Raw genomic sequence first — 24,377 nt, forward strand, 5'->3', positions numbered from 1 at the left:
AAAATAGCCTTCAGGCAAATCTTATGGCTTGAAAAATATATAAAGCAGGAAGCGGAAGTTATGGCAAACATATGTTCAAAGTGAATGTGCTTTTATTTTGGTTGGGACCTTGATGTCTGAACGTATTAAGCGGGAAAACATATAATGAAGGAATGTAAAATTGGGATTCAACTACATTTACATTAGGAATGAGACAGATTAATTGACAGATGTAAGAAAGCACATCAGTCTATTTGTAAAATTACTGGTAATTTTACAGATCTGATACATCTGTAATTAGTAGAGATACATATTTTTGGTAAATAAAAAAACATAATTTCGATACAAAAACAGTCAATTTCAGGTTCGAAAGTGGTAAATAAAATAAAATTTCAGTGTTATAATGGTGAAAAATCAGATCAAAAGCAGTATATAGTTTTGGTTTTAAAATTGTGATGTAATCTTAAATTTGATTTAAATAAACAGGTCCTTTCTAATAGCACATTTATGTAGTTACCCAAGTATTAAGTTTATTCCTGTATAAACGGGTGCATTCTTGCCTCTCAAATATTTACAGCAGAATTAATCAATTTTCCATGAATTGCATAACTCTCAGGATAATTCAAACTTCAGAAAGTGCCATTTCAAATTTCATGGTTTAGAGTCTATTTTGCATTTTGCAGTTCATTTTTTGACAAAACAGGGTAGGAAAATGCACCTCACACCTTTCAGAAACATGAGAAATTAACATTACAATGTGTTATTTCACATTTCGTGTTTTTGTGAAAAACTAAATATGCATGCCTCTAGTAATTAACCTGTAATTTAGTGCCCTGAATTTGTAAAGCAAATGCCTAAATACTCAGTTTTTTAAATTATGAAATTATGCAGTCACGTGGTTACACACATTAAATAAAGAGATTAATAAACTATTCATGTCTAAACAGTAAAATGTTGGTTATCGGTACTGGCAAAAAAAAATCATGTCAGGCCATCCATACACTACGTAATAACAAATACTATTATCAATGCTATCAATCGGATATATCTATATCTTATTATAAACATAGCAAGTTCCTTCAATTATTCATAAAAAGGTAAGTTCTCCCCTGTGCTTAGCACCATGCCATGAATGGGTATAGGGGGTATGGGGGTAATGCCCCACACTTTCTTGATCCATCGTGAGTGGGGGTGATGTGATCAGCATCACGCCCCTGACCACCTTTCTCCCCCAGGGTTTCACCTGGGTACCCATGTCATTCGATGCTGGGTGGGTGCCAGGGCTGCTTCCAACGTTAGAAAAAGTTCCCGGAATTGAACCGGCCGGGGATCGAACACGTTACCGACTGAGCCACTGCGGCCTCAATTATTCAAGTGCTAATATTAAAACTTTTTACATTTTGTGCTGGAACTTACATTCTGTTCAAGCACAATAAAGCAGAGGCCTCAATTAATTCCAAACTTTAAATTCCTTCTCTCAAAGTCATACTTGATACCTGGATGCAAGTGAGAGAGCAAATACACATCTTTCTTTCAGTGTAATGGATGTAAGACGTCCATTCCAAATTTGAAAAATGAATCACTATATTGTTGTGTTAACAAGGCTTTGAATATTTGCTATGTTTAGAAATATAAGAGTATTTCCAATACTTCATAAATTATACAAGTTAACCAATGGCACAAATGTTATTCATCTGGATTTACATTAAGATTTTAAATTGTAGTAACCATATATTTTTTTCACACAGAACCTGGTAACCACAGACTATTGCTGCAAGTAGCCAATTTGGATACAGCTGACATTATTCCATAAAAATATGTTCCTTATTACTTCAGATAAATTAGAAAAGCAATTTTTTTAAGAGATAAATGTTTTGCTCATATTCAAATATATTTATATAAATTTATAATAATACTGAAGAGCAGTAAAATACAAAGATCATCAAGTAAATAAAGAATTTAAAAATAAACTTTTAAAAATGCTAACAACACATCCAAAATAAGTTTCAATAGGTATACTACTGGTAATGGCTGATACCGATATATCAGCATTGGTATCAGCTCGATCCTAATCACAACTTCTATAACAATCCAAAATTCCTCCTCAAATAAATAACACTAAAAATATTATATTACAAATGTCTTACTTGCTGTCTTGCAACATTGCGTGGTGGTTTTACAGCACCTTCTATGTATGCCAACTTAGTTTTCCTAACAGGAAGTGAATTAGCTTCCGACAGCTTTCGAATGTTCTCAGTAACTACTTTTAGCCTTGCTTCCCTCTCGTCCACACAACGCTGAAAGAGAAAACACCAAAATAGCTAAAATTCATTAACATAAAAATTAGCTCAAATCTTTCTGTATCAGTTATTTTAAATTATTTTCTATCTCTTGGGTTCATCACGACTATGAGGATGATTGATGAAATGGGTTACAAGGCAAACACAATGACACATCTATGCTTTAACCAGGGCACGAACCTGGAACCTCTTTTTTCGTGCATTATGTTGACCGCTCTGCCACGGAGGCCAGTACAAAATCAAAGTTATTTGTTTCAAAGAATAGACTTGACTGAAAACACACAACCCTTTTGGTGAATGTTGGCAGTGGTCACTGAAATCAATTTTTGCACATATTTTGCAAGAAACACTCATATTTTGCTTTCATTTTTGTGAAAGAAGTGAAAAACATTGCACTTTACAACATTAACATAATACACTGGATATATATTTATGGTGAAAAAGGCTAAATGTTACCAAAATATTAGGAATGAGTCATATTAATACGTACTCAATCACTAATACCATCCAATATTCTATAAATAGCTTGTAATTTTGTGTAAAATTCTGCCATATTGTTAGTATTTTTAAGAATATAAATACACAATTATATGCCCTGCTCTGTACAGTAAATGTTTAATTATGCCATTTTTCACAGGCAAAACCAACACATTGCAGTCACGTTAATTAATGAACCATTCATGTTCAAGAAATATTTAACAATTTTACATCAGATCAGTATCAGCAAAATTTCACATTACAATTTGGCCGAATGATAAAGTTAGTTCAGTAGTACCCCTGATATATTTGTTGAAAGAACTAAAAGGTGATTTTTTTCCCCTTGACACAAAGAAAAAAAACAAGCAAGAGGAATTTATTTGAATTGTGTTTTAAGTCCACTTTATGCACAGTTAGGCTAATCAGGATTGGACCTACAGTTTAAAGTGGAATCCGAACCACTATGTGCCGCCACCGGTATCAAACGCAAGCAAGAGGAAAAATAGTAATTAAACTTTTTCTTTCTTGCAATTTACAATGTTGCCTAGGATCCAGTTTCAGTAAAAACCCTGATGAGCATGGCAGAAAATGGCAAAACAAACAACACAATACCATGTACAGTACGAGGGTCACTATTTATATTTTGAGCCTAACAATAAAAAAACAGGAATTTGGCATTGAAAACTGCTTTATTGTTTTTCGAAGTATTCTCCTTTATGGTCAATACACTTTTGCATTCGTTCGAACCATTTGTCAAAGCAGTTTTTCCAATCTTCTTGAGACGCCTCCATAATATGGTTTTTGAACGCATCAACGGCGTCTTCTCCCGACGAAAATCGTTGTCCACGCAATTTATTCTTGACATTCGGGAACAAGAAGTCATTGGGTGCCAAATCAGGACTGTACGGCGGATGACCCATCAATTCGATTTTTTGACTGTTCATAAAGTCGGTTGTTAGATGAGATGTGTGACAGCTGGCATTGTCTTGATGAAGAATGATCCGACGGCATTTGTTTGTTTTCCGTATTTGACCGAAGACCTCTGGCAAACAAACTGTTGTGTACCATTCAGAGTTGACCGTTCTACGTTCCTCTAAAGGCACAGTTGCCACATGACCAGTTTTCCCAAAAAAACAGGCGACCATTTGTTTCGATGTGCTTCGAGCGCGAACAACTTTTGTTGGATTGGGTTCATCTTGAAACAACCACACAGTCGACTGCTGTTTACGTTCCGGCTCATATGCATATATCCATGATTCATCACCTGTTACAATCTTATATACGTCTTTTGAAGCACCACGATTGTATTTATTGAGCATTTGTTTGCACCAATTGACGCGAGCGTCTTCTTGAGTTTTTGTCAAATTGTGTGGGATGCAACGAGAACATACCCTTCTCACAGCTAAATGATCATGTAATATTTTATATATGCTGGTGGAACTAATGCCTATGGTTGCCTCAATCTCACAGTGTGTCACATGACGATCTTGCAGTATTAGGTTTTGCACAGCATCAATGTTTTCTTGAACAACAACTGATTTTGGACGACCTTCGCGAATCTCGTCGGTGAGCGAATGGCGGCCATGATTAAATTTGTTATACCAGCGTTTCACAGTGGCAAGGGATGGGGCTTCATCGCCAAATGTGGAAGTAAGTTGATCGATGCACTCTTGTCTTGATAATCCACATCGAAAATCGTAAAAAATCATTGCACGAAAATGTTCAAGAGTTAATTCCATTTTATTGTTGTCGCGCAATCTCCAAGGCCATGTTTCACTGATTGGAACCAAAGCTTGCGTGTGTGTCAGGGGCTGCGGTGTGTAAATACAAGTTAAACATTAAACATCTATGTATAGTCTTCACATTGTCTTAATTGCAAATTGCTAGCATTCTATTTCTTCTATCTTTCATGATCTTTGTGAAGATTCTTCACAACGTGTTGCTAATATGTCCTTCCAAACAAGTATCTCCAAACATTATCTTAGACACAGTTGCTTTAAATCAGGTGATTTTTTAAAAATTTAAATTACTTTAAATAAATAATTTATAGAATAATGTACATAAGGATTTTGTAGATATCAGAATCACTTTTAGTGGAAGTACATTAATCTTGTAATCATTTAATGATGTTTATTAGGCTCTAAGATAGGAAAATAAAGGAAATAAAATATATGTGTGAAGCTGATGCGAAAGGAAATGTAAACAGACAATTCTCTTGATTTAAAATTCAGTAATAGTAAACATTTTGTGCAGAAAAATGCACAAAATACTAATAAAGAGTGTCATTACCATTAAACTGTAAACAAACATGGCAGCTGATATTTATCAATCAATCAACAACCATTAAAAAATCTCCAAATTTCAGCTAAATAGGTTACAATTGTATACATACAGAATGTTATATTTTCACTGGAAGAAAAGTTATTGAAATTATTATAGTTTCATTTAAGGGTTGAATTGATACACTATTGTTTGTTGTGTTAGTACATTTTGTTTTGATAGTGTACAATTTCATATTGATCTATTTTTAACATGTGTGTAATAGGAATTAGAATACATTGGTGGCTTTAGCAACACTTATGTCTTTCAAATAATATCATCATTAGAATATATACCAGCACCCTGAGGTAATGTGACACCACATCACCAGAATGTCTGTCAGCAGAGTTAAAAATTCTACTCAAACATAACCTAAGCAATATTCATTAACGATACTGCCACATAAACAAAATGCACCTACCATGTACATATCCCTCCAAGTTTCCAACTCAAGGCGATCTTCTTTGTGAAATTCTTTCTTACAGTGGAACTTCCAGAGATCATCAGTATCTTCTATCAAATATGGATTATAATGCTCCAAACTGTACAGCTGGTCAGCAGTTGCTCTGTCAAGAATTGGTTTAAGCAAGTCATAGGGAACGCCTCCTGTATACTCGAGAGCTGTAAGCAGAAATCATGCAGGTTTCATTACAATATTTATATCTACAGAAGTTGTACTACGTAGTTAATGAAATTTGTGGAATAGGGAATGGAAGGAAAGGGGAAGAATCGGTTGTGTTGGGAAACTTAATTCCATATTATATGGAAAATAGATTGTAAATTATTTAATATTAGCAAGAAATTAGACTTCTGGGGACCTTTTTTCATTTTGAGGATATATTTTAGGGACACAAAAGATTAATCAGTTCCCTACACCGATTGGCTGATACAAGCGTACTGATTCACCTGATCCAATATATCTATAAACAGCCTGTAATTTTGTGAAAAAGTTTGACAAGTTTTTGTTATTTTTATGAATGCATGCATATAAATCAAATACTCAGGTTATGTAAAATAAATGCCTAAATACACAGTTTCTTCTTTAGAGCACAAGTCATTATAGCAATCTACATGAATTCAGTCTCTTCATGGAAGATTTGTAACTTAATACTGAATCAGTAGTCAATTTGATATTGCTGCTGGAAAAAAATCATATTGGTCAATCCTACACACGTAGGAAGTCTACTGCATGCACAGTGAGAGATGCATGCCAAATTTTAGGTATTATATTACTATAGGCTTTATCATCACTAAACGCATGGACATGAAAATAGGCAGCTGGGCAGAATTACGCTGGTGCCACATATGGGAGAAGCAAAATGTGAGCAGAACAAAAGTTGCTGGTTCTTGCGCACTGTGTGGCAATGTCAAGCAGGCTTTGTTGCCTAGTTGGAGCATCAGACCAACCTCTCTCCAGGGCACTTTTCTGTCCCATTCAATACAGACCTGGTGATCGTGTAAATTGAAAATTTGTTACAGTCCCCAGAAACAGAGTCCCCTATCTACATGTCGGACTCCACTTAAACCTTCGAACACAGAGGGTTGTGCTCTGATGTGGCAACAGCACGAATTTCTGCCACCCACCTAATTTCATGGCTGTGCGTTTAGACAACATTAGACTGGAAACATCTAGGAATCATAACTTACTGAAAAGTTGTTAAAACTCAGCCAAGCTGGGTTCTTGGCATTCTGTGCCAATGTTCTACATTGAACTATCAAACCATCCTGACAAAGAATCAGGTGGAAGATTTCTTGAACAAGAGTTCTTGCCTGACATTTGCCTTAATAATGGGTGTGGCTATATCGAGAAGCTATTTATGGATACTGGTCCTTTATTTTTAACAGCATACCAGAACTTACTTTCTGAATACCTCCTCATATTTGCCAAAGTATTATTACAAAATATCAACAATTCCCTTGAGTAGAGCTAGGATTTTCATGACAGCATATTTTTCTTTTGGTAAGGGTGATGTGTTCCCTAAATATATAGAAATTCATATTATGAAGACACTAATTAAATTAAGGTGCTTTTTAAGGGCATATTTAGCCATTTCTGCATGATAAAGGATATTTTGATAGATTTTCGGTTATATCAGCAATACACAGCCATTTTCAAAGTGGATTCGTTCTTACTCCCATGTTCAATTGTTGATTTTTTAACAATTATACGTCAGTTTATTTCCTGAAAAATGGTAAAAACCATGATTTAACAATTATACGTCAGTTTATTTCCTGAAAAATGGTGAAAACCAATCTCCTTTTCTAATAGAATGAAAGCAGAAAATGGACTTTGACCCAAAATAACTCTGAGCAAATATTTGCTTATTGTTGAATTTCTTCAAAGTGAAGATCACTGTTCATTTTCTGAAAATTATGAGAACTACCTTCCTCGCCTATTGCAATGCAGTGCATAAAATTATTGCTGTGGTGAAGTGGGACAACAAGTGCTAACGAAAATGAGGAAAGTTTTTGAAAAGAAAAAACAAAGGGTATCATACATTGTGCTCTATTTCAAAAATGTTATTGGGAGAAAAATTTTCTCTCGATACTACAGAACCTGAGCCGAATGACATTGTTTACTTTACATATGCTCCTCTTGTGTCAGCCGAAGAAGAAAGAAGCCTTTCTCAGTACAAGTCTTTGCAGGCTGGCAAAAGGAAATAATTTTTATTTGAAAATTTCCGGAAAGCATTCATTGTACATTGCAACTCAGGGCTCAAAGTGAACTAAAAAAAGTATGTGAAAATATCTCAGCATATTTATGTTTGAAACAGTTCAGGTGCAAGGGCATAGTGCATATTTTTTAAAATTTTGGGTCATAAGAGCATGTTTTATTTAGCATAGTTTGGTGACTTTAAGCCCTACTTATGAGTAAAACCTGCAACAGTTAACAATTCTCTCCAAGAATTACCACACATTCTCAAGTGTGAGAGGATCACTTTGAATTTTAATCCTTATTTACAGCAATATTTTACATGATTCTAGAATTGCTCATACAACTTTTGCTGAAATTATGTTATGAAAACAATGTTGTTTAAACTGGAGAAACTTACCATCAATATTTTCCTGAAGAATTCTAATGCAGAGATCATACAAGCTAGGTACTTGCTTATCACGAAAACATTTCACACCGGAAAATACTTTAGTCCTGGAAAGAAAATAAGTGGATTTTCATGAATTGGATATGAAGGTACACAAATAAGACAGAAAATCTAAGTGTAAAGTTGTAACTCATCTGGCTTAACTGAATATGGAATATGGTTGGAATGTACAGAGTGGCCATAAAATGTGGAACCGATGGCAGTACTGTTTCCTAATTACATGTGAATCATGATACAGACTAAAGATGACCATGTGCAGGTAATTCTTCTTTGTGGTTGAGAGGGTTAAACACAGAGCGAAGTGGGGGCAAAAATAAATAAGACACACCCACATTGAGTCACAGTGCACTTGCAGTTCATTGCAATGGCTGATCTGGATCGTCAATTCTCCAATTGGTTCCATACTTTATGACCACCCTGTATATGTAAAAAAAACTTATTCAAATAATGTACTTGAATATTTAGGTTATAAGTACCAACAATGCTAATTTCACATATAAGTAAATACTAATAGATAAATTAAATCCTTAGATTTAAGAGTATGAATCAGGGCTGAGCCAATATCACTTTGAACTACAGCGCCTTGAATAACATAGTGTGGAAAACGACCCAAGAAACTGGTTCCCCGAGACGATGACAAGTAGATGGCAGTGCGATCGACCCAGGTGCTAATTTTGTTATGAAAGTAATGCGGCTTAGTTAATTTATGGAATATATTGTGAAGATTTGTTTCTCTAGAAAGGCGGTAAGTGAATTGATGGAAACAGTTATATTTGTGGAGTGATTTGCAGTCACAAAATGGCATTAATTTGGAAAGAAAAGTAAAATAAAATTAATAAATAAATAGCATGCGTAACGCAAGAAGAAACATCTCAATGTGATTCCGGACGTCAGGTCTTGGACTGTGTATTAGAGTTTATTTTTCTATGTTATTAGAATATAAATAGTATCCTGAGAGATATTTCATACCGAGGCGACAAACCACAAATGTCGCTTGAAAGCGAGCAGTCGGAAATCAATGCAGACTTTCGAACCGTAGGGACAAAAGCTCTGACTGCACCGTTTCCTCAAGGAGATTTTACACCAAAGCGACACGCGACAAACGATACGAGGATTTCACACCAAAGCAACACGGGTCATTCGGTCCAAGGCAACTTTCATACCGAAGTGACACATGTTGCTTGGAAAGGAGCCAATCAAGAGCAACATTTCACATCGTAGCGGCATGACGGGAAGCAGAGGCCAGTGTTCGGTTGGTGAAATCCTCAAGCGATAAGTGTCGCGTGCCACTTGTCGCTTTGATGCGCAATCTCACTAAAGCAAGGCACTCATTGCATCGCGTATGCGCGAACAACAAACCACGGCAACATGTTGCAAGCTATTGAGGAAATGGCCCAGTTTGAGCGACGCAGAAGCGACAAAACAACACGTGTGGCTTATCGTGTCGCCTAGATCTGTTGTTGTAATGTGCGGTTTTTCGTGTCGCTTATCTGTTGTTCGCACAATTAGCAGAGAACGCTTGCCAATAGACTGAAGGCACCATGTCGCTTGTCCCCCTGTAGCACGTCGCTTCGGTCTGAGCACCCTTCCTTTAAGGAGCTTTCCGACCGAAGTAACAAGTAGCACGCGAATACGCCATATGAATGTGTCGTTTGCTGTTTGGACCCTCATGTGCAATGAATGCTATTTTACAGTCTGGAAGTGTGTGTCACTAGTGTGACAGTGTGAACATCCCGTGTCGCTTGTCCCATTGGTTTGAAAGTTTCCTTACACTCATGTCGATGGCACTTAGAAAGTTTTGTGGGGTTTCCCTTGTCGTTTCATGGAATCATCATTATCATCATCGCCGCGATTAGTTTAAAGCGGAAGAAAAGAGTCAGTAAATATAAAAAATACAAATGCTTCAGTGTGTATATCTTTAAAAGAAATGATGATGATGATAATAATAATGAACCTAATTCATACACAAAAATTTAGTTGCCAAGAGCATTCCACGTGTATTTTTTCTCCTGTATTATTAACGAAAGTATGACGATAACAGGACGTGGTCGACTGTCTAGAATGTTCGTTAATATCTTCGCGACCACTGTACCAAATATCATAGCAATTATCACATTCATAGAAATGCTTCATGTAAAAGAATCAGACGTTGCAGCGAAAACTCCATTTACTTCCATTATAAACAGTCGAACACCAAGCACCGGGGTCAACACCAGCGCCTCTAGCGGATCATTTTCGAGTGGAACCAGCCAGAGAGCGCAGAACCATGCCGTTTTCCACACTACGTTATTCTAGGCGCTGTACTTTGAACCAATACTGATCCTGATACTCTTACCAATTTCCACCAATACAGATAGTTGAAAATTGCAATAATTAAAATTTGTTCAAAATATTGATCAATATTGATGTGTAAATATTCTTCCCCAATCATATGCATCAATTTACTAAGAAATTGACTTTAGAATATTCAAGAATAACATCAGAATATTAAAAAAGATGTTATGTAATTAAAAATACAGTCAGTGTTTCGTGCAAACTAAAAACATAATTTCCATGGTAATCTTTGCTGACCCCGTGAAAGACCAATATGCCGGAAAAGTACCGGCTGGTATCGGTAGATGAATTCAAACCGATACTTTCCGATACTGCTCAGTCCTAATATGAATAATGATATAAATGATGGAAGAAACATGACACATTCAACGAGTATGTAGAATTGAACCATAACCCTGGCTTCATAATACAATATATGAAATTTTATGAAAATGCACTCCAGAAAATCACATTTTAGATACTAATGCCGATGTGTCAGCATAGGAAAATATCAGTTGGAATTTGAAAACAAATACTGAACTATATCATTCCAGAATCTGGCTATTTCGTAGGATCCACAAAATTGCTGTGGGACACTTTTGCGGAGTCTAATTAACCTGGAAATTATCCAAGAGTTGAACATTTTATTTATCTTCAGCAGTATTGATTGATTGATTTTGTGTTTTAAGTCCGTTTTATGCACAGTAAGGCTAATCGGGACTGGACCTACAGTTTAAAGTGGGATCCGAACCACTATGTGCCTCCACCGGGAATCAAACCTGAGACCCCTTGATTACAAGGCGACAATGCTACTCCTGTACCATTGGGGAGGCCCTTTCAGCAGTATTGTCTGAAAAAATTGTTAAGTATAGGCACTTCATTGCATTTCTTCTTTTATCTGTTTCATCAATTTGCCATTCACCCTCACCATCACAATGAACCAATACTCTGTAACAGGAGTCTGTGGAGCAAGAGAATGAAAACAAGTAGTGACTCGAAAGGGTTCACTCGACCAATGAATGCACGATATGGATGGGGATTGCATCGAGGGGGCAATGTGGCTGCAGCTACCAGCAGTTTGCAGCAGAGTACTCTGCTTTGCTCCACCCACTCACTTTCTCCCCATATCTCCCATTATGTGCAGCATTGCTCCACAGACTCTTGAATATAGTGTGATAGAAAAGGAAGAAAAATAACCAAAAACACAAAGATGGCAATCATATTAACAAAAAATATAGTTTTGGATCAAATCTAAGATTTCTCCTGAGGAAAAATATACATGTGCGCAGTACAATTTGAACTCTTTTGCTGGGGCAAGCGACTTCAGTCAATTTGCTTCAATATGTGTAACTTACAGAAAGCGACTTCAGTTAATTTGGAATACTCCAAACATTTTTGAAAGTGGGTGAGGGGTACATTTACTTTTCTTAGTAGTCAGCCCTCATTTCGCTATCTTGACTGCTTTTAACAGTCTCTTTTCTTAGGAATGATGGACCAAAAAAAAAAGGACTACCAACCCACTCGCCCCACTTTGGGCACACCACTGTATTCAGTTTGATAACAATGAAAATTTAACACCAAGGTAACTCCCGGCTATGGCCCTTTTTCAAAGAATAGAGGAAGAATTCATATCAGTACCTTAGAATACTTTTTTTTACAAATTTATGCAATTCTGAATATTTCCCCAAAAAACTATGCAGCAAAAGCTATATCAGCTAGCCAAAATCCCGCAGCGAAAGAGGTAAAAATACTTACATTTGGAAAATAATGTTACACTACAGTCCAATTTAACCGCTTTTGATGGGACTGATGGTGCTTCGGTTGAACGAAAATTCGGTTAAACCGGAATAAAGGATTTTGATATACGTACAGTATTTTGATATACAGTACATATGTATTTCAGCATGTAGGCATAAACAAAAATCTTACAATAATAAGTAGTCATTTAACTCAAGAACATGAATTACAGTAACATTAAGGCTCTGCAGCCACTACTCCGTATTCAATGGAAATATTTTTCACCGACACCCTTGTCCATACGATAAATTGCCTCCAGTTTTTCTTGCATTGTCATAACTCGCTTTCTCTTTCCCGCCATAATCACTGCCTATCACCAAAAAAGATTCACTCACTGAACACAACACAACACCATGCCACTAAACTATGTACAGTATAACGCTCACTAACACTAAGATTTCAGGTGCACCGAACTGAATTACAAATCTCAACTGGCAGGTGTCTCGTCCTTGAGCATACAGGACAATACGCATGCTATAAATAGATGGGGAAGGGGGAGTGGGTGAATACCGCCAACGCATCGTAACAATGAACTTACTCTTTGATAACTAACTGTTAGACCAAAACAAAGACAAAAGTGCTTCGTCGGTGCTCCTGTGTAAAACACGGTCGTGTACGAGTAACAGCTTTTCTTAGCAATTCGGTTAACCTGGAAATTCAGTTAAACAGGATTGTAGTGTATTAGAAATTGAGTTGTACTCAATAAATTATCTGAAGTAAACACATACAACACAAAATAATTTACTTACCTCTGGTTCTTTGAAGACATCACTTGGCTTAATGCATCTTCTTCTGAAAGTGATTTATTTTTTCTAACAGGTGAATCTGGAAGGTTATAATGAGGCAAAGGCCGATAATTAGGATTAATTTCTGGCAAAGTGCTAGTCAAGTCCATGTCTAAAGGTTCTAGTTTTGGTTTCAGTGATGGATGCAACAACAGTTGTGGCTAGAAGCAGAAGAATAATTCATACAATTGAAATAAGTTGTATACCAAAGTTAATACCATACACTATACCTTAACACATGTGACAATTTGTCCAAATGAACCCTTGGTATAATTTCAGAATTTATTTTTGATAAAGAATCTCACTCTAGTATTATCTGCTACTTAAGACCTGGCTGTATCTTTGGTCAACGCTAAAACAGTTTTCAAAATTTCCTCTTCTTTCTGCCATGATATATCAAAATTATTTCTTCTTAAGCCACGTCCACATAAGCATAACAGAACACCGTTCCGTAACTGCGTAGTGTATCAAGGTTGATACGGGGCAATGCACGCGACAATGTTACAGCATAAAAGATTTGCAATCCGCACCGGAGACCGTAACTGCAACATTCCCACGTTCCACCAGTTGAGTGTGTACAAATTAAAATTAAAATTTTGTTGAAATGCCTGGGATATGTTGCATCCCATAAGATCTCTTTCTCTCTGTATAACTCAATAAAATTTAGAGTACTTTCTTGGGTCCACTCCATGTTTCTCTTCGACTGTCACAGAATGAGTGTTAACTGTCTCTGTTCTATGCACGTCCAGACTTGCTGCAACTTGAACGCGCTGAGCTCTTTGATGTGACATGGAAAAACCGAGAAGTCATGGAATGGAGTAAACCCCGACACGTAACATAATTGTTGCAGGCTCAGGTTGCACGTGCAAAATACACAACACCATCCAGATACGAACGTGTGATACGCTACACGGTTACGGAGCGGTGTTCTGTTACGATTATGTGGATGCAGCTTTAGAATTCCTTCTAAAGCAGCGGTTCTCAAACTTTTTCATCGTACCCTTTAGTCGTAACTAAATGCCTAATGTACCCCAACCCCCGAATAGGTTTTCTCCGAATAGTGGGTTTTGGGGATTTTTTTTTTCTACCTGATTGGTGGCGAGTATCTGCAATACAGAAAAATCACTCTAAATTTGGTCTGCATGTGGAAAAATGGTAAACAAACATTAGAAACCTAAGTTTATTATTATATTGGGTCTTCCTACGTTTACAATCTTTATGCTTAGTTAAAAAAAAATTAAAATATGAAACATGTATGCTAAGAAATATATAAAAAACTTTAATTTTCAAATATTTCTTCCAGTTATTGAAAAAAAATTAAGATCAAAATAAGTTGGTAAACAAACTGTCAAACACAATTTTGGAGTTTTTGTTGTAAATTCTCAAAGTTTCTAGTGAGAAGGATGTGCCTGCATAGCATGACAGTTTCTTTATGCCTGGTTGTGCACTTGAAACTTTCAAGCAGAGATTTGTCTCCAAATCTGATCTATTTCGGTTCTGATCCCAGTCTTACTCATGTGACGTTTTTACACTTTAACACATGTTTGTGAATTTTTTACTTGAAGAATGAAATGGGTAGAGATTTCGAACGAGTATTTTATTTCAAAACATATGAAACAAAGATAAGATTGTCAGTGACGAAATCAGCCTTATTTCCCTGTTGACTGTTAAAGCTATGAAGTCAACACACCTTCAGCAAAAATGTTGCCGTGTGGGTATTATCAACATTTCTGTTCCAAGCTGATTGCAAACCCACTTAAAGTTGTTCATGTAACCCTGGGGGTATGCATACCACAGTTTGAGAACCACTGTTCTAAAGCATTCAAGTTAATTATGCAGTTTGCTTTTGCTGTGGTCTAGATATTCATAATAGTTTAAGAGGCTTACATAGCCACAAAACTATTGCAAATAATGTATTTACTCATGCATTATGTGCACTTTTTTCCAAAATTTGACCCCAAAAACTGTGGTGTGTATTATGCATGGAATAATTCTGACAGCCAACATAAAATCACGCATGTTTTCAGTCACTGCATATAACATCTATACGTGACCTGTCTAAAAAGTATCCCTTTTCTTTTCTCGTGGAAAATATCTATAGTAGGTTGGCTACACTATACACAGGGGTGAAGGGAACCTTCATGCACGTGCATGAATGTTGCTGGGCGCGTGGGACCCATAAGTTAATGAGGAGTAGCTTGCAAGTTAGGTAGTGTTTCTGTGTAATGTTGCATTTCCTTGTTCGCTAGAATGACGGAACGCGTAGAGAAGAGATACTGCATTGAATATTGCCAGAAGTTTTGGGGATATGCAAACGAAAACAATTTGCATGATTCAACAGGCATTTGGTGATGATGCCATGGGAGTTACCCAAATAAAGGACTGGTACAATCGCTTCAAAAATGGCTGCACATCAGCAGAGAGTGATCAGAGTCCTGCGAGGCCATCAACATGCCAGAATGCAGAAAATGTTGAGAATGTGAGGTCCTTGATAATGGAAGATCGTCGTTTGACAGTCAGAGTAATTACTGAATGGCATTGGTATTAGCAAAGATTCTGTGCATTAAATTTTACGGGAGGACTTAGGCATGCACAAGGTAGCAGCAAAACTTGTGCCCAAGCTGCTTTCGTGGGAACAGCGAGAACTTCAATGTGACGTTGAACAGGACATGCTGGAGATTGTCAACAGGGATGCAGTTTCTCAACACCGTGCTAACTTGATATGATGATGATGGACATGGCTCCATCTGACTTCTGGTTGTTCCAGAAGTTAAAATGCCCTCTTTTGCATTTTGATCTTGCTTTGTTCTTCTACAGAATGGACAATAAGGTTACCGAAGTGAAAACTTTGAGATGCAAAGTGGATGGAGAGGGAGGGGGGGGGGCATGAGTTGGTCACTCAATGTATACACAAGACAATATTCTCCTCTTGGTCCATATAGCAGCAGGTAACTCGTCAAATAGGTATGATGTCCTTCCTCTTGATCGGCATAGCAACAGCTTTAAGACGTACATTTAAGAAAGCCATTTCTTGAACCTGTATTGTACTGCACATTATATATAAGATATAATTTTTGTTGCTTTTCTCATCAAAAAACAGGGTATGGATGTAAATACAGTATCTAGACAACAGCGAAGAAGAGGTAATTTTAAAAACTGCTTAACTGGCATCAACCAAAGTCCAGCCTAGCCTTAATGCAATTAGAAGTTACTCCCTGCCATACTTACAACACACACTGACCTTAATAATATTAGTGCAGTGGGGGAGGGGCTGTTGAATTATAAAAAACATTGCACACTTTCTAATAAGAGAATTAACAAATAATGTTATTGAAAGTAAATTAACGATATCGCACTTATAAAATATAAACTAGATGAATTCACTTTCTGTACCTTTAGATATTGGATTAGAAAGGATTTCTAACACTCAAAAACAGAACATCATAAGCTTTTTCATCAAGGGCTGAAGATCTCAGAGTGGTTATACAATAATTAACACAAATTTGGAATTCGCCAATATGACATCATACTCTTTTCCCTTCCTCCAAGTCACTGGGCTCAAAAATTTTGTTTTCAAGTGGAGCATGGCAAAGAAATATGCCAATATATTTATTGAAGTACTCCCATATACTTCTATCTGGGTAAAAACATCTTCAACAGCGAGATACTGGGTCAGAAAACTAATTCTAAAACAAATAAATACAGATCATTGTCTGAAAGCTTTGGGCACTGTTACTCATTAACAAAAAGAAATGTAAAGAATGCTGGAGAATCAGTCTGAACACTGAAGACATGTTCATGCATGTTTGATAAACATATTCAGAAAAATAATAAGAACCATGTATTTCAACACGTAGTTTCATGCATTTAAGGCAAAGTAATGACAAATTATATGAGGATATTACTACGTAGAGTAAAGTTCCGACTCTGGAATTATTTTTTACACACTGCACAGGAAGATAAGAAATTTGGAATACTGGAAATCAGTAAAAAGGTGTGAAGTTTGGAGAATCTAATTTGTTCTTTTTAAAGTTTCAGAAATTATTACTTTGTGAGAAATTATGTTGCAAAAAGTAGTTTGTGCAACTGACCACTATCATCAGTAGCTTTCTTTTTCACATGGGAAACATGTTTGAGAGGAAGAAAAGTGCACGAATACAAAAGAAATGGTACCTTCAAATGCCAACGTACTCAAAAATTTAAGAACAGTAGTACTGTAAGCCTGTGGGAGTTTATCTCGGATAAACAGGATGACTAGCTGGTTCCCAAGTGATATGTTAGATCACCTGGAGCGATTCCGGTACCCTTGACCCTCTGCACCCCCCTAGAGAAAGTAAAATATCTTGCATGATTCATGAATATTTTGTTATTTATGAATGTTTCCAGTTGATTTTAGCTCTCGGAAATGTGTTATTGTGAAGTAAAGTACATCTGTTACCTTAGCATGTTACTTTACTGTGAAGCAAAACAGGCTTCGTGCAAGTGAATATAGCACCCAAAACGACTTTCCACAAGAGCAGCTATAACTTTACATAGTTAGGAGAGGATTGTTAGGTTTGGTACTGATAGCTATTTTCGGCATGTTCTTTCGCTGTTTTAGTGTACATACAAACAGTTTTTACTAACAAAAAGTGGCGAAAGTACTCTGAAATTGCAGGTTTTAACTTACGTGGACCATTCTTTGGGATCAAATATCTCCATTATTCTTGCGCTTCTAATGCTGGAACCACTTTTACATTACAAAAAACATTGAAATCTGTCGATTAAAAAAAAATTGACGTAATTGTCGAGGGGGTGAAGTGGGTAAATGGTCCCGTGATTCCTTCAATCCCTGAGTGTGTGTCAAATGTAGAAAGCATAGTTGTAGTACAATTTCTGAGCTGCATTTGCCAAGGTCATACAAACAGATTAGAAGTGTTAGATTTCATTGCCTTAGTATTTCCATACACATTCCTTCCTTCCCAGCATGTTTTTGATGCATAATTTTTTTTTAATGTTCATAGCAGCAATATGCACAAAATAAATCCTTTCTGAGACTTTGCATGTGTAAACTAGTTTCTGTACACTTCAAACTTTCTTCCACACCCATTTCCAGTATTCTAAATGAATTCCTCATTCTTGTAAAAATAGTTACATAACTGGAACTTATACCCTTGAAAATACTGCATTACTTAACAAAGTGAAATGCTACCTTTTATTTGTACTATTTGTCAAAACACACAAGAACGTAATTTTAAGTTTTTCAAAGGTCCAAGATGAAAGAACTTAAAATAGGGTGGCTACTCTAGGACCTTGATAATATTCAAATATAATTCCCAGTTTTCAAGGCAAACTTTCCAAAAATTCAAGGGTACAAGGAGATGTTTTCTCTGTTTCAACCTTACACATTACTGCCTCTCACCACCCACACATAAACATACACAAATATATTAACAATATAAAGGGTCAGTGTGATTCCAATTTATCCAAAAATTCTAATTTAATTCAATTAAACGGTATATATATATTTAATGTATGGTGCGCAGTTTACATTTGCCATTTCACATACTCAGACTCGAAATACATCTACAAACACAAGTCCCAAATGCTACGGGATATACTAATCTACGAGAAATTGTTAATTGTATAAGAATTTCACACTCTAATTTATCTAAACGACTTCAAAATATCTTGTAATAATCTTCCGTCTGTCATAGATTGTTTTGCAAAGGACACTAACAAAGCAAAAGGATTGAGAGAATTCTGTTTTATTATTTTCCAGCCAGATCTCTTTTCTTTTCCTTCCTCAATAAAAATAAAGGCTCAACTATAAAAAACTTGCCTCAGGGCATTAATAAATATGTATAAATTCAATGGGACTAATAAAAGTTGCCATTTTTCACGTCTACAGAGAAAAATTCACGTAGAATTCACACATAATTCCCGGCGAGTAGCCACCCTTTAAAAGGAAAAATGTAAAATCTGGGAAAACAAAGCACGAAAATGTAAATTTTGGGGTTCCACTGTACACAGTTTAATGCAAAGTTCTAATTCTGAACATTTCTTATATAAGTGTACTTACTGAAGAGTTGCCTTTACTGCTGAAATCAATAGAAGATAGTGATGTAACCTCTTTCTTGACCTTCTTGGGAGAACTAGTACTCGCTGGCTGGGTTGAAGTGGGTCTTTTCTTTGCTTGCTTTGGAATAAATGGATCAACCATGCCCAATGCTTCTGCAAAGCTTGGTCCTGAAGAACAGTCAATCCCATCATTATCCACCACAAGTTTTGATTTAGATTCTTTCTTCTTGCTCTTTCCATTCACACCATCACTGTGGGACTTTTTGACACTAGCACTTTTGCCACTACTCCGAACAGTATCCTCACTTGAAGACGCACCATGCTTTTCAGCCTTAGATGATTTAACCTCGGTGTGTTTTTCTGACTTCTCTTTAGAACTCTTACTAGATTTTGATTCACTTGTTTTAGTCCTGTTGTCACTATGTTTGCTATGTCTCTCCTCAGTTCTCTCTTTCTTGTATTCTTCCTTTTGCTTTCGTTCTTTGTCTTTAGTTTCACTCTTCTGATGATTTTTGCTGTGTTTGTTGTCTAGCTTCTTCACATTTTCCTCCTCTTTCTTATGCTTTTCTTTCTCTGGGTCCTTATGCTTGTGTTTCTTGTGGTCTTTTTCCTTACTTGAATCGCTGCTATGCTTAGACTTTGTTTCCTCTTTGCTGCTTTTGTGCTTTTCGTGTATCCTGTTTGTAGTCTCTGTATTTTGTTTACTTCTGTGTTTATCTGTGCTGTGCCTGTCTGTATTATGTTTGTCACTACCGTACTTATCAGCACTATGCTTTTCCTTATACTTCTCTTTCTCCTTATGCTTTTCCTTGGAACTCCTCTCGTGCTTGTGTTTGCCTTGGTGCTTGTTCTTGTCTGAGGACTTTGAATGACTATGATGTCTCTTATCATCTTTGTGATGGTTGCTTTTATGTTTCCTGTTCTTGTGATCATCACTGTCATCACCAGAGTCTGTTTCTTCACTGTTGTCTTCCTCTTCCTCACTTTCGGCACTGTTGTTAACTTCATCATCACTATCCTCATCTTTGTCACTACCTTCGTCATCATCAGCACTGCTATCACTACCACTACTACTCCTTTTTCTCCTGTGATGACTACTGCTAGATCTATGTTTGCTCCTGCTATTGCTTTCCCTAGAACTCTCACCACCATTCGCATACACTTTCTCATCACTGTCACTATCGTCGCTGCCTCTTCTGTATTTCTTTGACTTCACCTGGCTTCTGTCTGGTGATTCCGAAGCACTTCGAGAGGATTTCACTCTGTGATTCCTCTCCTCGGTTTTCACAGGCATCTTTTTCCTGTCGACTTCAGAACCACTGTCTCGGGAGTTTCTGCTTTCTGAATAAGCATGATGGGAGTTTGCGACATTCACGTCCTTTGCTTCTCTTCGATCACACCTATCATCATCTTTTCTATAATGTTCCTCTTCTTCGTTCTCTTCCTCTTCGGCACTTTCCTCCTTTTCCTCGGCTTCTGGATGTTCTTCGTGCTCCGAATTGTTTCCCGATTCATTCCCATCATCCCTTTCATCTTCGCTGGTCTCCTCGGCAGCAACCATTTCCTTCCATTTGCTAACCAAGGATTTAGCTGCTTCTCCAACATTACCATCATGTTTGCGAAGTGCATTTACAGTTCTGCCTACGCCTGTTTCTTGAAGATGCTGAACTGTGACAGGTAAACGATACAGCTTGTCAATGCAATGCAGCAGCTAAAAGGAGAGAGAGAAAATTATGTGTTAGTACCAGTGCTTGAAATTACCTGTCACAACTCATTCTATAAGGTTCCCAATTTGGATTACAAACACAATAGCAAATTTTCACAATTCTTGTTACTTTTGATGCAGACAAATCAAGGGCTCTTGAGTTCAACACCTGCACAGTCCTACTAGTCTCACTTTAAACTGTAGGTCCAGACTTGATTAGCCTAAGGGACCTTAAAACAAACATCAATACTAAAAGCAACATAAAATCAGATAGTCTTCCAGCTTTGCCATTGAAATAAATGGTTAATTTTTAAGCTGTGTGTACTACCTCATATAGATCAAACCAGTGTCTATAAGTTGAGATTTTTACTGTTAGGCATATGCAGGGGTAAAAAATACAGGGCACTTGGTTGCCATGGCACCTGAAATTTTTCTCACGTGGTGCCTGATCTTTAAATTCAGTAAAAAAAAATACAGTTCACTCACAGAAATTTCCATTACTTTCTTTAAATAATGAGTACAATAAGTTTTCTGTATCATTAAATCGGAATAATAAACATGCCATTATAAATTTTGCTCTGTTGTTAGCCAAATTTTCAAATCGGAAGTGATATGATAGAGTCGGCCATATATTAGAATGCTACCATTTGAGCCTTCTTTAGGAAGGCCGCTCCAGCACAATAATTAATTACTTTTAATCCAATTTTGCATTCATTAATAAATTACATGTTTTAAGATCACATTTTAGCCTATCTTAGTTGGATTCATGGATTTCTAACCCATATTTGCAACAGAAAAATATGTTGGTTCCTGATAAAAGGGGGCTGGCACCTGAACAACTTCTAGTTTTGTCTACCCCTGGGTATATGCAAGGCTACATTTATGAAAAATGTCAGGGTTTTTTTCTGTGAGAAATTTAAGTCTGTCTGGAAAAATTCAACAAACAACCATGGCTGAGCCAATGCTCTAACAAGGGAATGCATTCTTAAACAATGTTTTTACTATTATTTGTAAACACCCTGTAGATAGTTCTACACATAATACAAAAACAAAAATCAAGCCTCAAACTAAACTCCTTTCATTAAATCTAGATTCAAAATTCAATTTTCTAACAATTGTTACCCAAAGTTGCAAGTTACCCAAGTGAGAATTATAATTTAAACATAGCAGAACAAGATTATTTAAAATTATCCTTCAGTGCATACAAGCAAGTAACAGAGGGTGACATCAATATGTATTACAATCCAGATGAGTTTATGTTACACAGGCCAATTTTTCTCATTAAAACCTTGAAAAGGAAACAAGTAGTCATTACCGATCAGACGAACATAAAAATTTTATGCGAATTTCATGAAGCATTACCTGAAAAGACAATGTGCAGTGTTATTTTGATTGCTGAAAAATCATTCATGCACACTGTTAAAAATGAACATGTTGTGGAACATGTGAAACCAATGGCTCCATGTAAGATGCCATTTTTCATAGAAACTCCTTACACACACCAGCGTTGCAAGGTTCTAGACCTGAGACTGAATTAAAATATTCATAATGAAAGGATTTCATAGAATTATGAAGTACTTTCTAGTGTCTGCTAACACATTTTAAAAAAAACTTGAGTGCAATGACATGATCTAAATGCATGAAAAGCATTAACAAAAATGTTACGTGTGTGACACTTTAAAAATGTAACAAAGTTTGACTTCAATTGCCTGTGAAGCATCTAGGCTACAGATGCTAATATTTTTTGTTCGTGAAATAGAAAAATTGTATACATTCACAAACATTTAAACCTTAATTCAATTTAAAAACAATAATAATTTTCAGATTAATTCATTTTGTTATTTATATGAAGTAGAACCACTTTTCATGGAATGCCCCACAAATACTTATTGTAACAAATTGAGTAAAACATAAGGGTAAAGCTCTGGAGGCAGAGGCGGGGCTCCAAACATTCCCCATCTTGGTCACTGTGCGGGTAATGTGATCAGCACATTAATCCAGCTGTGTCTACTCACCAAGTACTCACTGATGAATGACTGGGTAACCACCGAGACATTTTATGTAGGAGCATTGTCAGAAAAATCCCCCTGAGAGACACACAATCAGATATATATCCTGACCTTGAACATAGTTCTCAAGACATCCTACGAACTGGACAATCAAAGGTCCTAGCAGCTAAATAAGGCTCACAAATATGTAGATGATCCAAATTTATAAAATACAGAGCATTCCCTGACATTCACTACGAGACTCTGCGGCAGTGGCCCGGCGTCAGTGCTTGTCTTTCCCGGTAAACGGGTCCGCGACAGTCACACGCTACAGTCTGTTATTTTCGCTCTCCCTGCCTTCGCTCTCTTTCCCTTTCTGTTGACGTTGCAGACTGACGCCAGTATAATCCTCCCTCGAAGGTTGTGTCGTGTCTGTGTTGAAGATTGTGGCTTAACATGGCACCACAAAAGTTTACATTACAACAAAGGATTTATCTTGTCGAGTGTTACTTCGGAAAGAGGAATTGTGGAGAAGTGCAATGACGTTTTGCAAAAAAATTTCCTGGTGTTTCTGTTCCACATAGGACCACTATATTAAACCTCATAAAAAAGTTTAGAGTAACAGGGTAAGTTCTGAATAAAAGTGGAAAGAAAAACCCACGTGTACTTTACTGAGGAAAAACTTGATGAGATAGGACAAAGGTTATAACAGTCTCCTCGGAAATCTATCCGCCGCCTCTCAGAAGAAACGGGTGTTTCAAGAACCACAGCATTTGGAGCCGCTAAAATTCTTAAATCTAAAAATAAAAAATACAAATCTAAAAAATAAAGTATACAAAGACAATCTGTACACCATCCGTGAGTTAAAAGAGAGTATTGTAAGAGAAATCGGGAGAATTACAGTAAAAGTACTTGCACGTGTAAATGCCAATTTCCTTCGGAGATGCCAGGAATGTGTTGCAGCAGAGGGACATCGTTTTTAACACCTTCTGTAGTCAAGATTAGTACACAATATGAAAACTGTAATTTTAATAGTTGACTCTAGCTACTGTCGTGGACCCTGTTCACAGCGAAAGACAAGCGCTGACGCCAGGCCGCTTGCTGCCGAGTCTCGTAGCGAATGTCAGGGAATGCTCTGTATATCATACTCTGACTTTTCAAAATATTTGAACATTTTTTATGAAAAATTCCTGACTACTCTTAGCCATATCAGTCATATTTCCATGTTTCCCAAATCAGGGAAAAAGAAACTGTGTAAAGGTCATCATCTTAGTCAAATAACCCACAAATACCTATGCAGATTTCGAACATGTTTCTGTAATTTGGAAAAAGAAAATCTCATATCTGAGGGGTTAAGGGCAAGTTTTGAAGATGAACTTGGGTATTTGATGACTAATAAATTTATAGTAGTTACAGACTGGAGCAACACCGTCAGTACTCATATCGGAGAGGTTAAGGGCAGGATTTGAAAGTGGACTTAAATATTTGGCGACTAATGTACAACACAACATCTAAGAAATGTCTGAAGGTAAAAATTTAATGTTAAATAATTT

The 24,377-nt window shown here is 36.6% G+C and overlaps 1 protein-coding gene across 2 annotated transcripts in view; it reads right to left on the bottom strand.

Moving 5' to 3' along the window:
* Window positions 1-24,377, bottom strand: part of EloA (transcription elongation factor elongin A) — a 39,986-nt gene that overhangs the window by 11,810 nt on the left and 3,799 nt on the right. For both annotated transcript variants that reach the window (XM_083115086.1, XM_083115087.1), the window contains exons 2-6: window positions 19,133-20,842; window positions 13,036-13,232; window positions 8,129-8,223; window positions 5,497-5,696; window positions 2,127-2,276 (exon numbers count right to left, since the gene is read on the bottom strand). In XM_083115086.1, coding sequence (XP_082971212.1) covers window positions 2,127-2,276; window positions 5,497-5,696; window positions 8,129-8,223; window positions 13,036-13,232; window positions 19,133-20,842 — 2,352 coding nt within the window. The remainder of the gene's footprint in view (window positions 1-2,126; window positions 2,277-5,496; window positions 5,697-8,128; window positions 8,224-13,035; window positions 13,233-19,132; window positions 20,843-24,377) is intronic.

The sequence above is a fragment of the Lepisma saccharinum genome, chromosome 30 (genome assembly GCF_977018435.1).
Source record: "Lepisma saccharinum chromosome 30, izLepSacc3.1, whole genome shotgun sequence".
In the NCBI taxonomy this organism is placed as follows: Eukaryota; Metazoa; Arthropoda; class Insecta; order Zygentoma; family Lepismatidae; genus Lepisma; species Lepisma saccharinum.